General features: G+C 34.0%; 1 protein-coding gene across 4 annotated transcripts in view; it reads left to right on the top strand.

Moving 5' to 3' along the window:
* The window catches only part of Dmd (dystrophin), a 2099091-nt gene that overhangs the window by 331437 nt on the left and 1747628 nt on the right, over positions 1–20026 (top strand). For all 4 annotated transcript variants that reach the window (XM_047536255.1, XM_047536256.1, XM_047536254.1 and 1 more), the window contains exons 3-4: positions 8239–8331; positions 12817–12894. In XM_047536255.1, coding sequence (XP_047392211.1) covers positions 8239–8331; positions 12817–12894 — 171 coding nt within the window. The remainder of the gene's footprint in view (positions 1–8238; positions 8332–12816; positions 12895–20026) is intronic.

Here is a 20026-nt window from a genome sequence, read left to right as displayed (position 1 = left end):
CCGCGCTCCTCCTCCAGGCAGGCCACCGGTGTTCAGGAGCGGTCGCTTTGAGTGCAATCAACTCGCCTCCTCCTCTGGCAACCGCCTGTGGCTCTGATGCAGTCACTCCTAGACCAAGCAACCCACTGTGCTTCTCCTCTTCCTCCGGGCAACCCCCCGGGTGTTCAGAAGCGGTTGTTCTGAGTCCAAACAGCTCTCGATGCAGCTCCTCCTCTGGCAACCTCCTGTGGCTCTGATGCAGTCACTCCTAGACCAAGCGACCCACCGCGCTTCTCCTCTTCCTCTGGGCAACCCCCCGGTGTTCAGAAGCGGTTGTTCTGGGTCCAAACAGCTCGCGATGCAGCTCCTCCTCTGGCAACCACCTGTGGCTCTGATGCAGTCACTCCTAGACCAAGCGACCTGCCGCGCTTCTCCTCTTCCTCCGGGCAACCCCCCAGTGTTCAGAAGCGATTACTCTGAGTCTAAACAGCTCACCACGCAGCTGCTCCTCAGGCAGCCGCCCGGAGCCCCAGTGGTTGCTCCGAGTCCAAGCGCTGTGATGAGCCGCCTCCTCTAGGATGATCCCAGTTGTCCGTGTTTACCGCTCCAGTGGGGGGAGGGGCATCTCGCCGGGCAACTCCACTTCACAAAGTTCCCTGCGTTTCGGGGCTACCGCCCCATCTGGGACGCCTCCCCAACGGGAGAGACACACGGCAGCTTTGAGTTGGTCCCAAGTCTCTCACTATCTCCTCTTTTGAATCCTGCGTCCTGGAGCAACGTGAAATGCAGCCGCCCTCTAGGCCGCCATCTTGAAACTCCTCGGTGTTGACTGTAAATCAATCAATTACCCATAAATTTATCTACTCAATGAACATAAGAGCCAATACTTCTTTTAAATGAGAGGGGGCATGACGGGTCTGGTCATACCAACTCTCGCCTCTAAAAACATGGAGTAACCCAACTCTCTTTTATTTATAGATACACAGGTAAAGGGTGGGCAAGACTGGGAGGTGCTTCTTCTGTGATAGACGGGATAGGGTGGAGTTAGGGGAGCCATTTTATCAGGGAAACTAGATAGGGAACTGTCTGATTCTGCTAGATAAGAATGACTTCCCATAGGTACCACCTATAAACAAAACTTTATCATAGTCCTAGAGGAGGATCATACAAATAGGCTAAGGTGATTTCTAGTAGGTAGGAGAATAGAATGATTAGGAAGAGACTCTGTCTTGTTACATACATTGTCCACAAATAATTGTACTCTACTATAATTGAGAAATTATAAAAATGTTAAATTTTATAAATAAATTTGTTATGTAAAGGCATCTTTGGGATCCTCTTAGGTCATAACATCTCCTCCTACTAGATCTGAACAAGGTTAATATTACTTTCCCTCTCTGGATTTTACCTGGATATGAGTACTTGAGTGTTAATAGTTGGCATTTCTTCAGTAAGCCTGCCTGTGTGTGTGTGTGTGTGTTTGTACATATGCATATATATATATATATACTTTATAGTAGATACATATATACTGTTGTATATATATATATACATATATATATATTTTTTTTTTGAAGAATTGGAGTGCTTCATCTTGCAACACTTATGCCCTGATGTTTATGTTGCAAAAGCAGTTATTAGGATAGATTATAACTAACATTTTCATTACTGTCTATCTCAAATATACATCATGTACCCATGTGATTCAATAGAACAATTGAAATTAACTTCCAAATTTTCAATTTATAGGAGATATTTAATGTTGGTAACAGATAATTAGATTCATTATAAACCATTTGTAAAATTTAAAATAACTGAATTAAAGTATATCGAGCAATATATTTACCACAATTTTACTAATTTTTGTTTCAGTACACCTGGCAAAATGAATAATGAATTAGTATTGACCTATCTAAATTCCAGATGAGAAAACTGAGGCCTACATTAAGAGTTTAGTTTTATTAGAAAACATTGCCTGATCAGACAATGAACCATGCAACTTTCGGTTAAGCATACTTTACTTTTAGGTTTATAATAAACCTTTTACAGATAATGGCTTGATTTCCATTAACTATTGTGTGGTCCCTATTGAAAGTTCTAATGTGCAATCTGGTTAAGTCATTTCTTGTATACTTAATAGTGTAACATACACTTTGGGTCCTAGTGATTATGTTTTATAAAGAGTTACTGCCAAATAACATTTATATCTGGAGAGGTTTAAACTATTATATTATTTAACTTAGCACTTGAGTACTTCTTAGCTCCAAGGAATAAGTTGGCTTTTTCTTGATTATCTTTGTAGCTGGATTTGAGCACTGTTCTTGGTATATAGAAGTCTCTAAAAGTTTTGATGCTGAGGGATAATGAAACATACATGTTAATTTTTATCTGTTAAAGCTCTTTAAACATTCCAGTATTTGATACCCCTATTAAAGAAGAAGACATGTCCCAGTGATACATTTGTTCTTTGCAATGACATTCCCAGAGACAGAATATTAGAAGAGATTGCAGGAACATGCAGGTCTTCATTTATTTGCTGACATGTACACACCTAATGGTGGTGACCTCTTGGCTCCAGGGGAATTTGTTTCCATTTCTGGAGTGTGGAATGTCTTTGGGTTCTCTCCCTAGGCTCACTATTTGCCTTACTCTTCCATGTGTGGCTAACTCTATGGACTATATCAGTAGATAACCTTGTCCTCTGGCTTCTAGTTGGTTTAGGCCATGGTAGCCTAGAGAGAAGATCAGAAGGAGGAAAGAAAGAGGGCAGAACAAATATTCCCTGCACTCTGGGCTATATTCATCACCATAGTGGAGCTTCAGACAGGTGATTCTCTTGGTTCTATCTTTGTCCAGGAACCAGTAACCACTATCTTCCTTTTCAACACTATCAGTCTAAGAATAATCAAATGTCTGTACTTCTAGTTCCAGTGGTTTCATTAGATCTTGTCCTCATCTTTGTAAACATTCCTCTATTAAACTCTCCTAAAATTACCCAAGCTCAGACCCGAGGATATTTAAAAGTGAATTGTATTTTCTATCTCCAGGTGATAATGTTTCATAGAAAGGAGGAAAGGAAGGTTATAATTTGGGTTTATGGAATATTTTTTATGTCAGGAACTATGATATGAATACATTTATTAAACCATTTAAGTTTTATGTTAATACTCTGAAGCTATGTCCTTCAATTACAGAATTGTGGAAAATAAGGGTTGATTTTTAAAATGTAATAAATGTGTGATAGCACCTACAGAGCATATTTTACAAACAAAGTATTATTCTATTTAGATCTGAACAGTATTACCAAAATGCAGGCAACAATATATTTCTTTTTATAGATTAAAAAGGTAAGGCACAGAGAATTTAGGTGACTTGCCCAAGATCACATAGCTGGGATACAATATGACAGGGCTGGGATTTCAACCAAAGAATTCTGGGTATAGCGTAAATATTTTTATTTACAAACTTGTTTTATTCTTTGTGCTTTGTAAAATATATTTCATCAACATGACCCTTTTCCTTTGCATAGTCTCTCTGCATATGCCTGATGTCTTTCAATCGTTAGATTCCCCAAATGAAGTCCTGAACTAGAATAATTTTTCTATTTTAAGAGACCCCAGTTAGGGCAAAAGTGATTGATGGTGCTACAAATCATATAGTGGTCATTCTTGAGATGTTTGGTACATAGAACGGGGTGTGAGGAAGTTCCCAAGGAACTGATGATATCCTATTTCTCCATCTGATCATTGGTAATATAAATGTATTCAGTTTGTGAAGATTCATTGAGCTATATACTTCAGATGTATGCATTTGCCTGTATATATATTACACTGCATAAAACGTTTTTGCTTCAACATAAAATACTTTTTACAACTTGCACTTAAGAAAACAATCGACTATGAAAGCTGCCTATTCACACTACAATGGGTTGTATTATTTTTTTGTGAACTCTTCAGTAGCACTCTCCAGCAAGTTTTGAATCCCCAGGTCTGCACTCCACTTTTGGTGTTTCTACCATCTAGAGATTTGTAATCACTGAAAAGTCACTTGACTTTCTGAGCAACAGATATGTCCATGGCTTGACCTTTCTATAACCAGAAGGTCATGTTAAATTATCTCTGTGCTCTTTACCTCCTATTGGAACCTTGTATTGATCCCTCTATATTTTCAGATTAAAAGACCAAAACAACTCTGAAAAGTTAGAAACCATTTAAACATTTTCACAAATGCATTTCTGTCCCTTTCTCAATTTTTTTACTTTGATTTTTTCCGCTTTGTTTATGCCACTGATCTTTTGAGCATTTTCTGTGCTACCATATTTCTTAATTTCATATGGACAATATTGAAGAAGGATTATTCTTTCATTTTATGGTTCTTTCATCTTGTTATTTAGGTTAGCAAGAAAGACAATATATAAGTCAGTACATGAAACTGCTGAGTAATATCAAAAGTTCACTAAGTTCACTTAATAAAGAAAATATTAGTTGTGAAGGGTATTGAAGACAGAGGATAAGAGGGTCATATGGCCCAAAGAGGATTTAATGTTTTGTATGTTTTACAAAATCATTTTCATGTATTTGAAAAGAAAGCCATTAAAGATGAAATTTTAAGAATACAGTATTTTTTTTGTGATACCAAATATCACCTGCAACAAAAAGACATCATAGATGTCAAAGATGAAAAGGGAGGAAAACAAAAGAATATGTAATTTACAATAGCTAAAAGAACAAGAAAAGAGACAAAGAGTTTGAAGTCTTTAAGTGCTTTCCCTTCACCATCCACATTTACCAATCTTGTTAATTGTGTATAGAAAATTACTTCTGTTCTCACAGAGGTGCCAAACTATGAGACAACAAAGTACATTACTTGTGAGTTCTGCACATTCTAGTAGATTAAATAACATATGATAACTTTATCTATATCTAGAATTCAGCTCAAGATCAAGATATAAACAAGGAATAATAGAGGAATAAAACATTAAAAGCACTCTATATTTATTAAGTGCATATTACACACCATGTCTATAAGGACATGCCTGTATTATTTTATTTAAACCTCACAGAAGTGCTCTGAAGTGATATTTCAACATCCAATTCCTTAAATGAGTAAATTGTACCTAGGAAAGTCTGAGTCACTAACTCAAGATAACAGTTAATGAATAGGAAACTTGAATTCAAAAGTTAACTCTTTCTGGACTGGGGTATTTCTCAGGGGTAGAATACTTGCCCAGTATACACAAGGCTCCAGGTTCCACCCCCGGCACCACAGAAAAAGAAGTTAGCTCTTTATCTCCTGAAGCATGCACTCTTTAACTATGTAGTATTGTAAATTGATAGTAGGAGTAGTGAGTAAAGCCCTGAACTGAGAACCATCCAAGAGAAATGAGTTGTTTTGTTGTCCCTGGGGAATTCACTGTACATGGGGAATAAGACTACATCTGAAAGTCTTAAGTTGTGAGCTAAATATTGAACATTTCATTGAGAATTATTAGACCATAGAAGAGGGAAATTTTATTCAAAAGCACTTGAAATTGTTTTTAAGTATACATTAAGAAAGAATGGCAAAAACTCCATGAATTCTTATTAAACATATGATTTCATAGAAATTTTGAACCTTCAAATGCTGTGAAATTGGTACTGCCATATTCCAGGATAAATTCATTCAATCTCATTGCTGAAAGCATGTTCCATTGGAAGGCATTCTGAGAAGCACCCTTTTACAGAATGTGGTAGATAAGACCAATAGGAGTTGAATTTCAGTTGTGATTGATATTTTAATATATCATATATGACTTTTGAAAATTAGATGTGATATGAAGTGTTGTCTCTTTCTCTATCTCCTAATTGCTTCCTCATTCTATGTACCCCAGGCTTCCTCAGCCTGAAAGCCCTGATTGGCCTACATACTTGACTCCTTCTCCAATTTGACTGGCAGTTTTAAAGGGAGAGTAATTAAAAGATTCTGGTTCAAACCTAGCTACTATGTATAACTGTAATGCTCTAATAAAAAAATAAAGAGACTCTGAGGCTGAAAGCAGTATCCTCTCTGAATTTTTGATATTTGTATAGATCACTTGCTCCCAAACCCAAGCACAGTTCTTATGTCTTTGATGCTATATGAGCCTTATGGTATGTACCTCAAGACTTAAGGTCACATTTCCCATCTCTGCTTCTCTTTTTTGAATGAGCAACATTTTGCCATTCAACCTCTTTCCAGTTTGATAGGTTTTATCTATCAACATAGATATATACTTTCTCATAAGAACACACATGTCTGTCATGTAACTATATTTTCTTCAAAGATTGACACATTGCAGTGCGAAAGATTCTTTTTAGAGAAGTTTAGAAGTCACACTTTTCTCAACTGCTTTTGTAAAATTTTGTTCCTCAAAAAAATCCTTAGTGTTTTCAAGGCATTGGATCCCTTCATTGAATGTGAAAATAATACCTTACCAATACCACCAAAATATCAAGTATTTACGTGTTGGATATGAAATTCCTGACAGCATTATTAGAAACTGTACATTCATTTTCTTTGCTTATTAGAAGAAAAGCTTCCTTAAAGTTTCATAAAAATGGTGCCACTGTTTTTAAGATTTATTTGGATGTTATGTGTAGTAAAACTGCTTTTTAGAAATTCCTGCATGGTAGTGTTTTGTGTTATTTTCATTTTTGCCTTGGAAATTTTAAAAAGAATTATTTGCATAGAATTTTAAAATGATAACTTGTAGTTAATTCTTTTCACAGAATATGTGTGGCTGTATTCTGAATGTTGAGTATAGGGGCTGGAAGGCTTACTGAAGAGGCAGTGTTTCTTTATAGAAGGCCTCTACACATCAAGGACACTTGTTATTGACATGCCTACTTCCCTGTAGGGAGAATCTGACTCCTAAGTCTTCAAACTAGCAGGGATGATTTTTGCCTGGAAAACAAGGATTTCCCTAAGATATATGAGATTCAAAGTTTGTATGTAATCCAAAGAGAAAATAAGAAGAGTCCAGTCACCCAAAGACTAATGTTAGCTTTATTACTTGACATTTTTGGGGAAATGTCTCCTGATACCCCAACTCTGGAAATTTCCATAATTATATGCTACTTAGTTCCATTTACTAACTCTCTGTAATGTTACATTTCAGAGATACTTGTTTTCACTGCTGGACAAGCAGTACTGTAGTAGCTGAGGCATTATCTGTCTGATTTGCCAGTGTATGTTCCATTACCTAACTCAGGTTTCTTGCTGCACAATATACATCTGTGACTGATAAATTAGTGCTTTGTAGATAACCTGGGCATTGAAAGAGCTAGGGGTGATCTCATATGAAGAGATTTTAGGCTTTTAACCAGATAAAGAAAGACTTGTGGAGCATATGAGAGAAGAAATAAACTATTTGAAAGATAATCAAACAGAAGAACAAAAAAGCCCAGGAAGCAGTATGATAAGATAGAACAAAGGCCCCAGGAATTAGAAAGATCAGAGCCCAAATCTTGGCTTTACCCCTTTTAGTTTTGTGACACAGGGCACATATTGAGCCCATATGTGTCATTGTGAGATGAGTATATTAATGCTAACCTTACAGAAATGTTGCAAAAGTCATAAGATCCACTCTTTTATGTGGTGTCTCTCTTGAGTAATTATTCCAAAAAAGATTGAACATTATTAGTGACTATCATTTTTTCTTAGTATAATACCTAAGCAAAGAACTGAGAAAAATAGATGAAAAGCTTTCACAGAATTATTTCAACTCTATTTAAATCAGATATTTCTAATTTGAGTTATCTATAAGGAGAATGGGTCTTGTATTGCAAAATGTGTAGGAATGGAAAACATATCCCATGTGACAAGGATATTGAACACTCTGGTTGTATATTATACTTCCAAGTACACAGGGCAAGTTATATGAGATCTTTGTTTCTTTATATGTTTATTGCTCCTCCTACCCCGAACTGCATGAAAATTTAATTATTTATTTTTTTCTCTTTTATATGATAAGCATTCATTAAATTGTGTTAATTAGATTAATTAGGTTGCAGATCTCTGACTCTGGCAGAAATAATTCTACTAGATTTGACTAATGGTGATATATTTTCTTTTGTTTTATTTTTTACCTGCAATTTTCTCTTTTCTTTCATCCAGCACCCTGGGCAGTTTATTAATTAGATATATTAAATATCCTTAAATATAATTTTGAATTTCAAAAGGCATAATCATGGAAATGAATCATTGGAAGTGTGATTTAACTGGATATATTTTTTATTTCAGTTTGGGAAGCAGCACATAGAGAACCTCTTCAGTGATCTGCAGGATGGGAGACGCCTCCTAGACCTTCTTGAAGGCCTCACAGGGCAAAAACTGGTAGGAAACTTGTTTTAAAGAAAATTTGCAGTAATCTTTGTAGAATTTGAAAACAGAATCAAACAGTGTAATGTTATGCACTAGTAAATCACTAATTTACTAAGTACATTTGACTAGTAAAAGGGGACCTATTCTTGTATAAAACAGTCTCATAATTTTTATTTTGGCATTGTCTGTAATATTCAAAAAAATAAAGTGAAATTTTCAGTAATGTAGATTATGTTAATTAATAGACATTGCTTTCTTTTACCTATTTAGTATTCTTTTCGAATGTCTTTATGAAGGCTTTTTGCATAATGACTTTTAAAATTATCTTTCTGCTTTTGTGTATTTGGCAATTGTTTTACAAGGAACCTTTATTAGCTTATAAATAAAGGAATAATTTGGCACAGCATATAAGTGTATAGGCATACACAAAAACATATGGGATGAGAATGTTACTTCCCTTTTAAGAACTGTTATCTTGTCTAACTTCAGAGCATTCTTGTGAGATAGATATGATTATCATACACAGTTATAGGTCAGTAAATTCATCCATGAATTTGGGTTCAATTGATCAAAGTCTCATAATGAGAAAAATATCTCTTAAATCCAAATCTCCTGATTTAAATAATCTTATTCTTAGATTGCTATTATTCTTTTAAGTAGAGTTTAAGACCCCCTGACTACAGTTAGCCATTCTGCATATCAAATGAATCCTACTAAATTACTGTCTTAATCTCTTCTTTTTGACCTTCATTACAAATTTGCAGCACAGGCATGCACACACATATGCATACACACAGAGATTTTATAGATACTATACAAACCCAAGCCGTCATTCAAAGTCAAAGCTGGCAAAAGTCATGCTCTCCAACTTGCCTCCTATAATTCTTTCCATTTTGTCAGATATACCTTATTTTCACCTGTGTTGCTTTCTGTACTTCTGTGCTAACTATCCTTGAGAAGCTTTGGTTTCTCTCTCTCAGTGAAGCCTTTCTCACTTTCTCTTTGATAAATTCTCCCTCGTTAAATCCTATAAAACACCTATTTTTTATTTAATCATTGTTTTATTATTTCTGGTGTATGTATTTATGATGATGACATCACTCCTCAACTAAATGCTGAAGTTCTATAGGGAAGGTACACACCTTATACTTTCATTTTAAATCTTCTTCAATTGCTATATGGGATTAATATTAAATTAAATTAAAACTGACATTTTTATGAAATCTGAATGTGAATTAATATAAGAACTTGACGACTTACAGAAATAATCACTAATCAATCGAAAGAAGTTCATATTATGTCTTATATTTGAAATTTTTGCTTAGCCAATTAGAGAGCATTGTGTACACTTTATCTTAATTTCATTGGTCAGAGATATATTTTTGTGCAATCATTGTATCCTATGACTGTGAACTTTTATATATTCATATAATTTGTTTATTATACATGCATCAATTTATGCATTATATATGCATATTCATGATATGCATATATAATTATGTAAGTATATACATAGATATAGAAATCAGTGTTTTGGTATGTCCCCAGTTTCTGTTATATTCTGGAGTCATTTCTGCTTTCAATTATAGAAATAAATAAATCTTAGTGAGATTTGCTTATTTAAGATTGTGTTTAAGGTTGTACTTTTACAACCTGTCCTGACCCTGTGCTTGCAACTTACATTTTTCATCTCTGGAAGTGTGCATTACCACTTCTCTGTGGTGTTTCAACTCTCTTAAATAACTTCCTAGATAGAGGTGACACTTCCATCATCCAAAGCAGTTTTGTCAGGGTTAGCAAATGCCACATTGGCACAATGTTTAAAATAATGAATTACCACAAAAGAGAAAAAATAAAAGTGACTTGCATATTCATTGGGATGGATAGATACAACCATACATACATAGATGCAGAGATACAATGAACCTAATGAGTAACAGGCACTGAAGAAAACAGGCAAACAAAATATCCCATCCACGAGATTGGTCATTATGGAATAAATAGTGAGATAAAAAAAATCACCAAACACCCACACAAGCCAGTATAAACCATGTAATTTCAGTTATTGCTGCTAACAGAATCTGTAATCAATCCTTCATCATAGACACAGATCTGGCAGCCCTGATCTGGGGATTTTTACTTTTCCCACAGAGCAGCATCACCTGTCTCATGAATGTGTCTGATTTCAAGACTCCAACTCCTGGTCTTGAATCCTAATAGTTTCTGCAGAGATATATCATATAGCCCAAATGGGAGTAGTATATACTATTGATTAGAAGTCAGTATCCTATTTTGAAGCATCTGCATGTGGATTATTGGCTCAGGTCATCCCCATGCTTAAAATGAAGGTATTTGCTTTACAACAATAAGATGAAAATCACTCCCCAACAAGACTTTAAAAGGGCCAGATTTCAGCTTCCACATCAGGATCAGAAACTGCAGCTTTTTTAAGAGTAGCATATTGGTTCTGAAAAATATGCACTGAAGTATGTAAATGTGTACATGTATATGTCTGAGTTCAAAGCAAAAGAAAATGCTACTCAGTCTTATAACTGCACTTTTTATACAATTTCTTAAAAGATAGTGTCTTTCATTTAAATCTTAGGCAGAGGATTTATTTTCAAAACTTTAAATTCCTAAAATTGCCATATTATTTTCAGAGCATAAATTCCTAAAATTTTGTTTTGCTGCTTTGCTTTTGATCTGAATTCTTCTCTTCCTATGAACTTTTCTTCCTCTTCATGGTAGGAAGTAGGAAACACACCAAAATGTAAGCCTTTATCACTATGACATTATTAGAGGAAAATTTAGTAGGAGATAAAAAAATGGAAATTCCTGTTCATAAGACTAGTTAATATTGTGAGAATTGGAAGGAATGGGTGTTAATACTGTTTGATAAAGTGTGAAGCAAGTTTTCTTGAACAGTAAAATATTTTAGTTTAATTGGAAAAGTTCAGCAGGTAATTCAAAGGGTAAGTTGTTCTGGGGTAGAGAACTGCTAAGAAGAATATGAGCATTCCTGGAATGTATGGGACAAAACTTAAGTAATAGAAAAAATATTCTGTTTGGTTGGTGCATACACAAGGAAGTTAGAAGGAGAAAAGAAAATGAAGATGGAAACTTTGGTTCTATAGGCACAGATCAAAGTTTTTATTTAGGCTCCACCAAGAGTTAGTTGTATGATTAGTTGTATGACTATGTATGAACTCTTAATCATTATATGTACAAGGAACATATAACTGTTTTTCTTACAAGGAGGACTAGTGATAATGCATACAAGTACCTAGCACAAATTACAAACAATAATAACAGTAAACATCTTATTTTACCTATTGTGTGATAAATACCAATCTAAGTGCTTTATTCATATTAACACATTGAATTCTCCCAGCAATCATATGGAACATGTGCTTTTATTAGCTCTGTTTCAACAGATGAGGAAAGTGGTCTACAGGGATACTGAGAAATTTGCCCAGGGTCACCTAGTGTAAAAGTGACAGTTGAACATTGAATCTAGGCAGTTCAGCTTTGTAGTTCATGCCCTTAACTTTAACTAAATATTGAGATGAGCCAGGCATGGTGGCACACACCTGTAATGCCAGTTTCCTTGGCGGCTAAGGCAGGAGGATCACAAGTTGAAGGCTAACCTCCACAAATTCAGTGAGATTCTGTCTCAAAAATAAAAATAAACAAGTAAAAAGGGCTGGAGATGTAACTCAATGGTAGAGCACCCCTGGGTTCAATCCCAGCATAGTCAAAAAAAAAAAGATTGATATGAGAGCTATGCAAGGAATTCCCACTGGTAGTGGACTTAGTTCAACAATGTTATTGTTGAAGATAGAAGTATGAATCAAAGGAGGAACAGTGAGAAGGAAAGGAGATTATGATATGTTCTGGGCAGTAGCAAATGAGGGCTTGTATGAAGATAAATGAAAAAGAGAAGGAAGGAATAAATAACAACAAAGATTATAGCAGTAGGATTTCTAAAGATCCACAAATGAATAAATGTAGATGTCAGTTGAAAATTTACAGAATGAGATATGACTTTTGGAACTGAAAATGATGGTATAAGCTTTTGAGCATCAGTGAATAGTATAATTAAGACAATATTCAAAGAAATGTTTGTTTAACCCTATTTGCCATTATATAACATTACATGACTCACATCTCCCATAAACTTTTTAAAAAGTGTGGAAATTAAATGGATTATCTGTCCTATTGGTAAGTGTCCTTCTGTATCACCCCAAATAGGCTTTGTGAACAACCAAAAAAGAGGGACTTTCATTCTCAATGAGTGGTGGGTTCATTCTAAAAGATTACTATTCCAGGGACAATTAGTCCAAAGTCCTTCAATTCATTATATGAATGCCTCATAACCTATGTTTATTTAAATGTACAACATTGAAACTTAAAAATTCAAATTATAAATTGTTTTATTCTTAGTAGATTTTTGGTTTATGTGCTGGACACTGAACACTGTTTCTTTTTGTTTTTCAGCCAAAGGAAAAAGGATCTACAAGAGTTCATGCCCTGAATAATGTCAACAAGGCACTGCGGGTCTTGCAGAAAAATAATGTAAGTGGTGACTTAGGGCTTGGATGTTATGAGGCAGTGTGTTTAAAGTTTGAATGAAGGCTTCAGCCCCCAATGTAGAGAAAGCATCCCAAGTTCTCTTGTAAATCAAACTAGTTTTTATTAAGAACATAAATTCTGATTCCTTTGTGTGTACTTGTGACTAATGTAGTTCAGGAAGCAAATGCATGCATTCACAGAGGACAGGGAAATACATGACCTAGATCTCCGTGTTGTTTTAGGATTTTACTCAATGCAGCTCTATTTAGTGGACAAATTGATTTCTTCATAAAGTTGTATTCTGTGCAACAAATAGATTTTGCTGTACATAATTTTTTGTGTACTCTGTGTTCAAACCTCATGGTAATGAATTTTGAACTAAGCTAAAAATTATTAAGCACCATATCAAACATGTAAATTATACAGAAAAAAATAACTTTTTAAATCTCACGGTAAGAACTGCATATATATATATATTTGTACCAGGGATTGACCCAAGGGATGCTTATCCACTGAGCCACATCTCCAGTCCTTTTTTATATTTTATCAGAGATAGGGTCTCTCTGAGTTGCTTAGGGCCTCACTAAGTTACTGAGGCTGGCATTGAACTCTCATGATCCTCCTACCTCAGCCTCCCAAGTCCCTGGGATTACAGGTGTATGCCACTGTGCATGGCTCAGATATACTTTTTATCCTTATGTTTGGTTTAGTTTATCTGGATGGAAACATATGTTTTGTTTTAGAAAAGGTGAAAGAATCATAGCTCAATGAGTTGGCAGTTTAGAGAAGTTCTAGTCACCTCTGAGTGACTTTGATGTTCCTTATTCCTTCTATCATGGCCTTAGAAGCAAATAGTCCTCCTTTATTATTAACTTCTGCAACCTTTCTAATCGACCAATACATTTACCAGGCACTTTTAGCAACTTCCTAATTACATTACACCTCTCTTTCAAGGATAAATTCAAATACATTGCTCACACTCTCTTAAAATAAACATCAGCTGTGATAGATTAATAATAACATTCTCCCCCAAATGTTGCTTAGCTCACCTGGGAGAGAGAGGGCGTTACACAAGCTATAGAAGTGGAAACTACATAGCAATTGGTTGATTTTATGAATTCTGGATCACTGTCACTTTGAGCAGCTAAAAGTTACATTATAGAAATATATTTTATTATTTTCTAAAGCGATTAATTTATATTTTCAATTTTTCTGCTGCCAGAAAAAAGTAGTCATTGGACTGTTTTCCTCATTGTTAATCTGATACACCCTTTTGAAAGATCTGTATCATGTAAATAATAAAAAATTAAGATATTGATAAGTTACACAAAGAAAATATCCTCTAAAATATCAAAACTCCATATTCCATTTCAAACTATAAGAGCAAAGCAAACAGCAAAAATTCAGAAAATAATTGGATTTCATTTACTAGATATAGTTGGACTCCCCCTATCAAAATAATGTAACATTACAAAATAAGCTTTTGATCAATCAATCAAGCTTTTAATCAAATGATCAATCAATATAGTTACACATTTTCTTTGATAAGAGTTTTGTTTTTTGTCAACCTTTTACACATTATGAATATGTGGGGTTCCTATACATATTATGATTATCAAATTCACAGTTATCAATACAGGACCAGAAAAAATCTTGCCAATAAAACAAACCATAGAAGAATTCTATGTGACTTTGTGCCAGATATTTATTATATACAAAACCAAAGGCATTATTTGAAAACAGAAAAATTAACCGGAACTTCATTAAAAATGAGTTGTCCCTATATTCTGGATATGAGCTCTTTGTTTGATGAGTTGCAAATATATTTTCCTTTTTCATGGGTTATATTTTTACTTAATCCGTGACTTTTGGTAAATAGAATTTCTTCATTTGATATAGTTTATTTTTCAAATCATTAACTTTGTGTTTTCGTCCTGTTTAAGAATGATTTGTTTAGCCAAACTATTCTGATAGTATGGCATTATCTATATAAGCTTTATTATTTTCTATTTGAATTTGCATCTATATTTCATCTAAAATTGATTATTGAATATGGTATGAGGAACAAGCTAAGATTTGGTTGTTTTTTATTTGGAATATAATCAACACAATAGCATTTATTAAAATGTATATTGCTTTCCTGTTACTCTTTCAGTACTAGATAATACCATAAAAATTTGTTAATACATATTTGTGCTCTTTCCTAGACATCAATATACTTCCATTGTTCTATTTTTCTATATAAGTGAAGATATCATGTCACATAGATAATTGTAGTTTTATGATAAAGTTTGGTATCTGGCAAACTAGCTTCTCCCATGCTATGAATAGAATATCCCCTCCAAAACTTATATTAAAGTTGAATTGCCATTGTAACATTATTAGGAGAAGGGGACTTTAAGAGGTGATTGGGTCATTCATCCTCATGAATGAATTGATACCATTACCCTTGGAGTAGACTTCTGATAAAAAGATAAATTCAGCTCCCTTTATACCTCTCTGACTTGTTGCCTGTCCTTCTATGGTTATAACACAAGTAGAAAGTCCTAAACAAATGCAGACGTCACACTCTTGCACTACTCAGTCTCTAGATCCTTGAACTTTATAATATTCTGTTGCTTACAAGCCACCCAGTTTGGTATTCTATTAGAGCAGCAGAAAAGGGACTAAAACATTTCTCATTATCATCCTGCTAGATTTCCTGGGCTATTTTGGTCCTTTGTGTTCTGTATTCATTTTATAATTATATTTCTTTCTCTACTATAAATACATGTGAAATATGATCAACAGTGAGTTCAATCTACAGATTAGTTTGGAGATAATGAACACATTTACCATATTGAATATTCCAGTTATCTCCTATGATTTTCTCCTATATTTTTAAAAATTTAGATTTTACAAAATAAGAAAAAATCCAATCTGAAAAAATGGTCCATGTACATATACAAAAATCTTCTCAAAAGAAGGTGTTGAATGGCTCAAAAGAAATATAAAAATTATTGAGTCTTGGTAGTAATTAGGGAAAATTTGAGTTATAACTACAATAAGACATCAATATAAACTCACCAACAGGACTAAAATTAGAAAGAAAGATAACGCCAAGTGTTAATAGAGACATGGAACTGGAACTCTCATAATTAACTGGAAATATAATTCAGATGAACATGAATGTTTCTTATGACATAGAAGTTTTATTTCTAGATACATACCTAATAGAAATATATGTCTATATTTACCAAAAAATGTACACATGAGAATTTTTGTAGTAGTTTTATTCATGATAGCCAAAACTGGAAATGATTATGGTATATTCACCTGATGGTCTATTATAAATCAGTGAAAATGAAGTAATGATATCTCTATATAATACACAGATTGGTTGAGTCTCCTAAAATAAATTTGAGCAAAAGAGGTGAGATGCAAAAACATGCCTACTATTATGTCTTTTAACTAAATTTCAAAAATGAGCAAAATGCTTCCATGGATATAAAATTTAGGAGAGTGGTTAGATTTTTGAAAGAATCAAGCAGTAAAATACACAAGGAAATCTTAAAGTGTTATGTGTTTTGACATGGTGATTGTTACACAGCTACATTTACTTCAAGAATAAAGTTTATGTACAACCAAGCGGTACAATTAAATGTAGTTTTCTGCATGTATGTCGTATTTCAATTTTTTAAAAAAAGAACATAAAAATGAGAAAAATGTGAGAGGGAAAAATAGAACTGAAGTTATAACTTCCAAAACTCCAAATGATGGGCACATTTAGCCATCTAATTATAGACCACATACTTTCTAATGAAATTATCGAATGACTGTGATAAATGAATATACAGAATTAGAATGTGGTTAATGCAACATAAGGATCTTTTCTTTGAAAGCTACATTTATTACAGAATGTAGAGGATCTTCTACTATTTTATTGGAGAAATATCCCAAATTAAGGGTTTAAATTTTAAAAGTCCTTCAAAAACAAATTTCTACAATGCTTTAATTTAAGCCAGGGCTTTCATGGAGAAATGCATAAAAACATGGAGTTTCTGCATTAAAGGACAGAATCTCAAGCAAAACATTCTCAAGTGGAAATTAAAACCCAAAGCAAATAACCTTGACCTGAGTTAACCCCAGGCTGAAAGACATAGGACACAAATGTTCAAAGGAACATGTACTCTATCCTTTGATACTTCTCCATTATTATTAATAAAAAAGTACAAAATAAACTGAAAATATTTCAAGGTACAACCTTATTAGTCTCTGATTGTTATCATAAAGAATGAACACACAATTAAATGAGAGAATGTTTCAGAGCAGGATTCTTTACTAATGATGAATTTGAGTGTTCTCTATCAGATGAATAAATGAGCCTGAGACAGGATAAAAATAAGAGTATGGTATGTGAAAAAGTCAATAGTACTAGTTCAAATCTCCTTTTACAAATGACAATTCTCAATTTAGAATACATTATAGAAGATACTGTTTGGCAATTTTAAATTGGAATACTTTTAAAAAATAGGGTAATATATTTACATTCCACATATTAATTACTAGTGGCTCCTATGCATCAAGTATTTTAGGTGCTTAAGGATACTGTAGTCAATCATCAGAGCAAACATAATCAAACCTAATCTTTTCTGTTGTGGAGTTTATAGTCACATGCCAGTGTATACTAAACATATATAATATATATAGTGATAGGTAAGTATATGAAGAAAAGATGAACAGGAGATCTGGGAAGACCTCTTGGTTAAGTTTTTATATAAACCAAGATCTGAAGGAAGTGAGGGGGTGAGGTATGGGCCAAGCAGAGTGATTAAGAAAAAACCTTGAGGTTTTTTTTTTTAATTGTAAACAAATGGGGTACAACTTGTTTCTCTGTTTGTACATGAAGTAGAGGCATATTATTTTTGAAATCACACATTTACATAGGGTAATGGGGTTTGATTCATTCTGTTATTTTTTCCTCTCTCCTACCCATCCTTTCCCTCTATACAGTCCCTCTTTCCTCCATTCTTGCCTCCCTCCCACCCCCCATTATGTAACTATCCCTATTTGCTGATGACATGATTATATATTTAGAGGAACTGGGAAACTTGAGGTTTTTGAAAAAGTATTTGGAATGAGGACTCAGTATACGGAGAAGACTGGAAAAAAATTAATATAGACAAGGGCAACAAAGGGGTAGTGGGGTGATGGTGGGAAGGAATAATTTGGTGAGCCATGGTTAGTGTTAAATGACAATGACTAAAAATAATGGTATAAATTAATTTAATTGGTAATGGAGCAAGTTATTGAAAAAGTCAGTGATAGAAGAATTAAAAACAGAGAAAATATATGGGAAAATATTTTAAAATATACCTTTTTTTTGAAGAAAGTCATATCAATAATGAAAACATAATAAAGCTTATTGCTAAAGCGAAAATAATAGAAATACCAATAGAGTCACAAAGAGTATTTGATGGAAATATATTTTCATGTAGAGCCTTTAAATCACCTTTGTAAGATTACAACATGTATAATAGCAGAAAAATATGAGAGTATGAATAACAAAATTACACTAATAGATTTTCTATCTCTTGATACTCTTAAGCATAGTAGGTAGTTTTATAAAATATGTACTTATTCATATAAATCCCCCATAAAGTTGGATTTGGAAGAAAAGCAATAGTTTAATGATTTTATTATTATAAATGCTCTCCTCTATCCTTATGAAATGGATAGAACTCTATAAATCTGTTATTTTTCAGAGATAGAAACATATCTTTCATCTTTAGTCCACTGAGGTATGTACTAATTTAGTTACTGAATAAATTCAAGTGATCTTGTGAAGCCAAGTATATTATAACCATCTTGGTGTGAAATGTATTGTATAGAAAAACAAACTTGAAAAGAGTAAAATGAAGCAAGTATTTACAAAAATGTGAGCAGGATTAAAGGAACTATCAATGAATGATGAAGTACCCATGGACTAACTAGCTTGAATTAATAAGTTTTATTACCTCTAAATCAAAAGAAATATAGGGAGAGAAGGGTTAACATAATGGAATCTCTAGCTTGGAAGAGGGCCACTGGATAGCAACTGCAACCATAAATTAAAAAGTGCAGTTATTCAAATATGAAGACCTAGGGGTTTGGAGTTGGGAGAAAATCACATCAATACCTTGGCTTATCCAAACTTCCATTATCCTTCCAGTACTGCTCATTAGTTGAACCTAACCAGAAGCTAGAGAATAAGAGATCACAGGTGACAGAGTCATCTCATATAAAGAAGGGGCAAAGAAGCTGGATGGGTGAGCAGGCAGTGGGGCAGCAAACAGTATGATAAACATTCCAGTTGTTTCTCCTAATTTTTTTTTTATGTAGATTCATTGTACATAAATGGGATACAACTTTCTTTTCTCTGGTTGTACACAAAGTAGAGTCACACCATTTGCATAATCACACATGTACATAGGGTAATGATGTTGGTCTCATTCTATTATATTTTCTTCCCCCCGCCCCTCCCCACCCCTCATTTTCTTCTATACTATCCATCCTTCCTCCATTTTTGCCTCCCCCCATTCTCTGTTATGTATCATCATCCACTTATCAGAGAAATCATTCGACCTTTGGTTTTTTGGGATAGGCATATTTCACTTAGCATGATATTCTCCAACTCCATTTATCTGCAAATGCCATAATTTTATTCTTCTTTATGGCTGAATAACATTCCATTGTGTATATATACCACAGTTTCTTTACCCATTCATCTATCAAAGGACATCTAGGTATGTTCTGCAATCCAGCTATTGTGAATTGAGCTGCTATAAATATTAATGTAGTTGCGTCACTGTAGTATGCTGATTTTAAGTCCTTTGGGTATGTATAGGCCAAGGAGTGGGATAGCTGGGTCAAATGGTGGTTCCAGTCCAAGTTTTCTAAGGAATCTCCATACTGCTTTCCTGAGTATGGCTGCATCAATTTGCAACCCCACCAGCAATGAATAAGTGTACAATTTTCCCCACATCCTCGCCAACACCTATTGTGGCTTGTGTTCTTCATAATCGCCATTCGAATTGGGGTGAGATGGAATCTTAGGGTAGTTTTGATTTGCATTTCTCTTATTACTAAAGATGTTGAACATTTTTTCATTTATCTG

This window comes from Sciurus carolinensis, chromosome X (assembly GCF_902686445.1).
Source record: "Sciurus carolinensis chromosome X, mSciCar1.2, whole genome shotgun sequence".
NCBI lineage: Eukaryota > Metazoa > Chordata > Mammalia > Rodentia > Sciuridae > Sciurus > Sciurus carolinensis.
The sequence above is the reverse complement of the archived record's forward strand: the minus strand, read 5'-3'. Positions and strand labels throughout refer to the sequence as shown.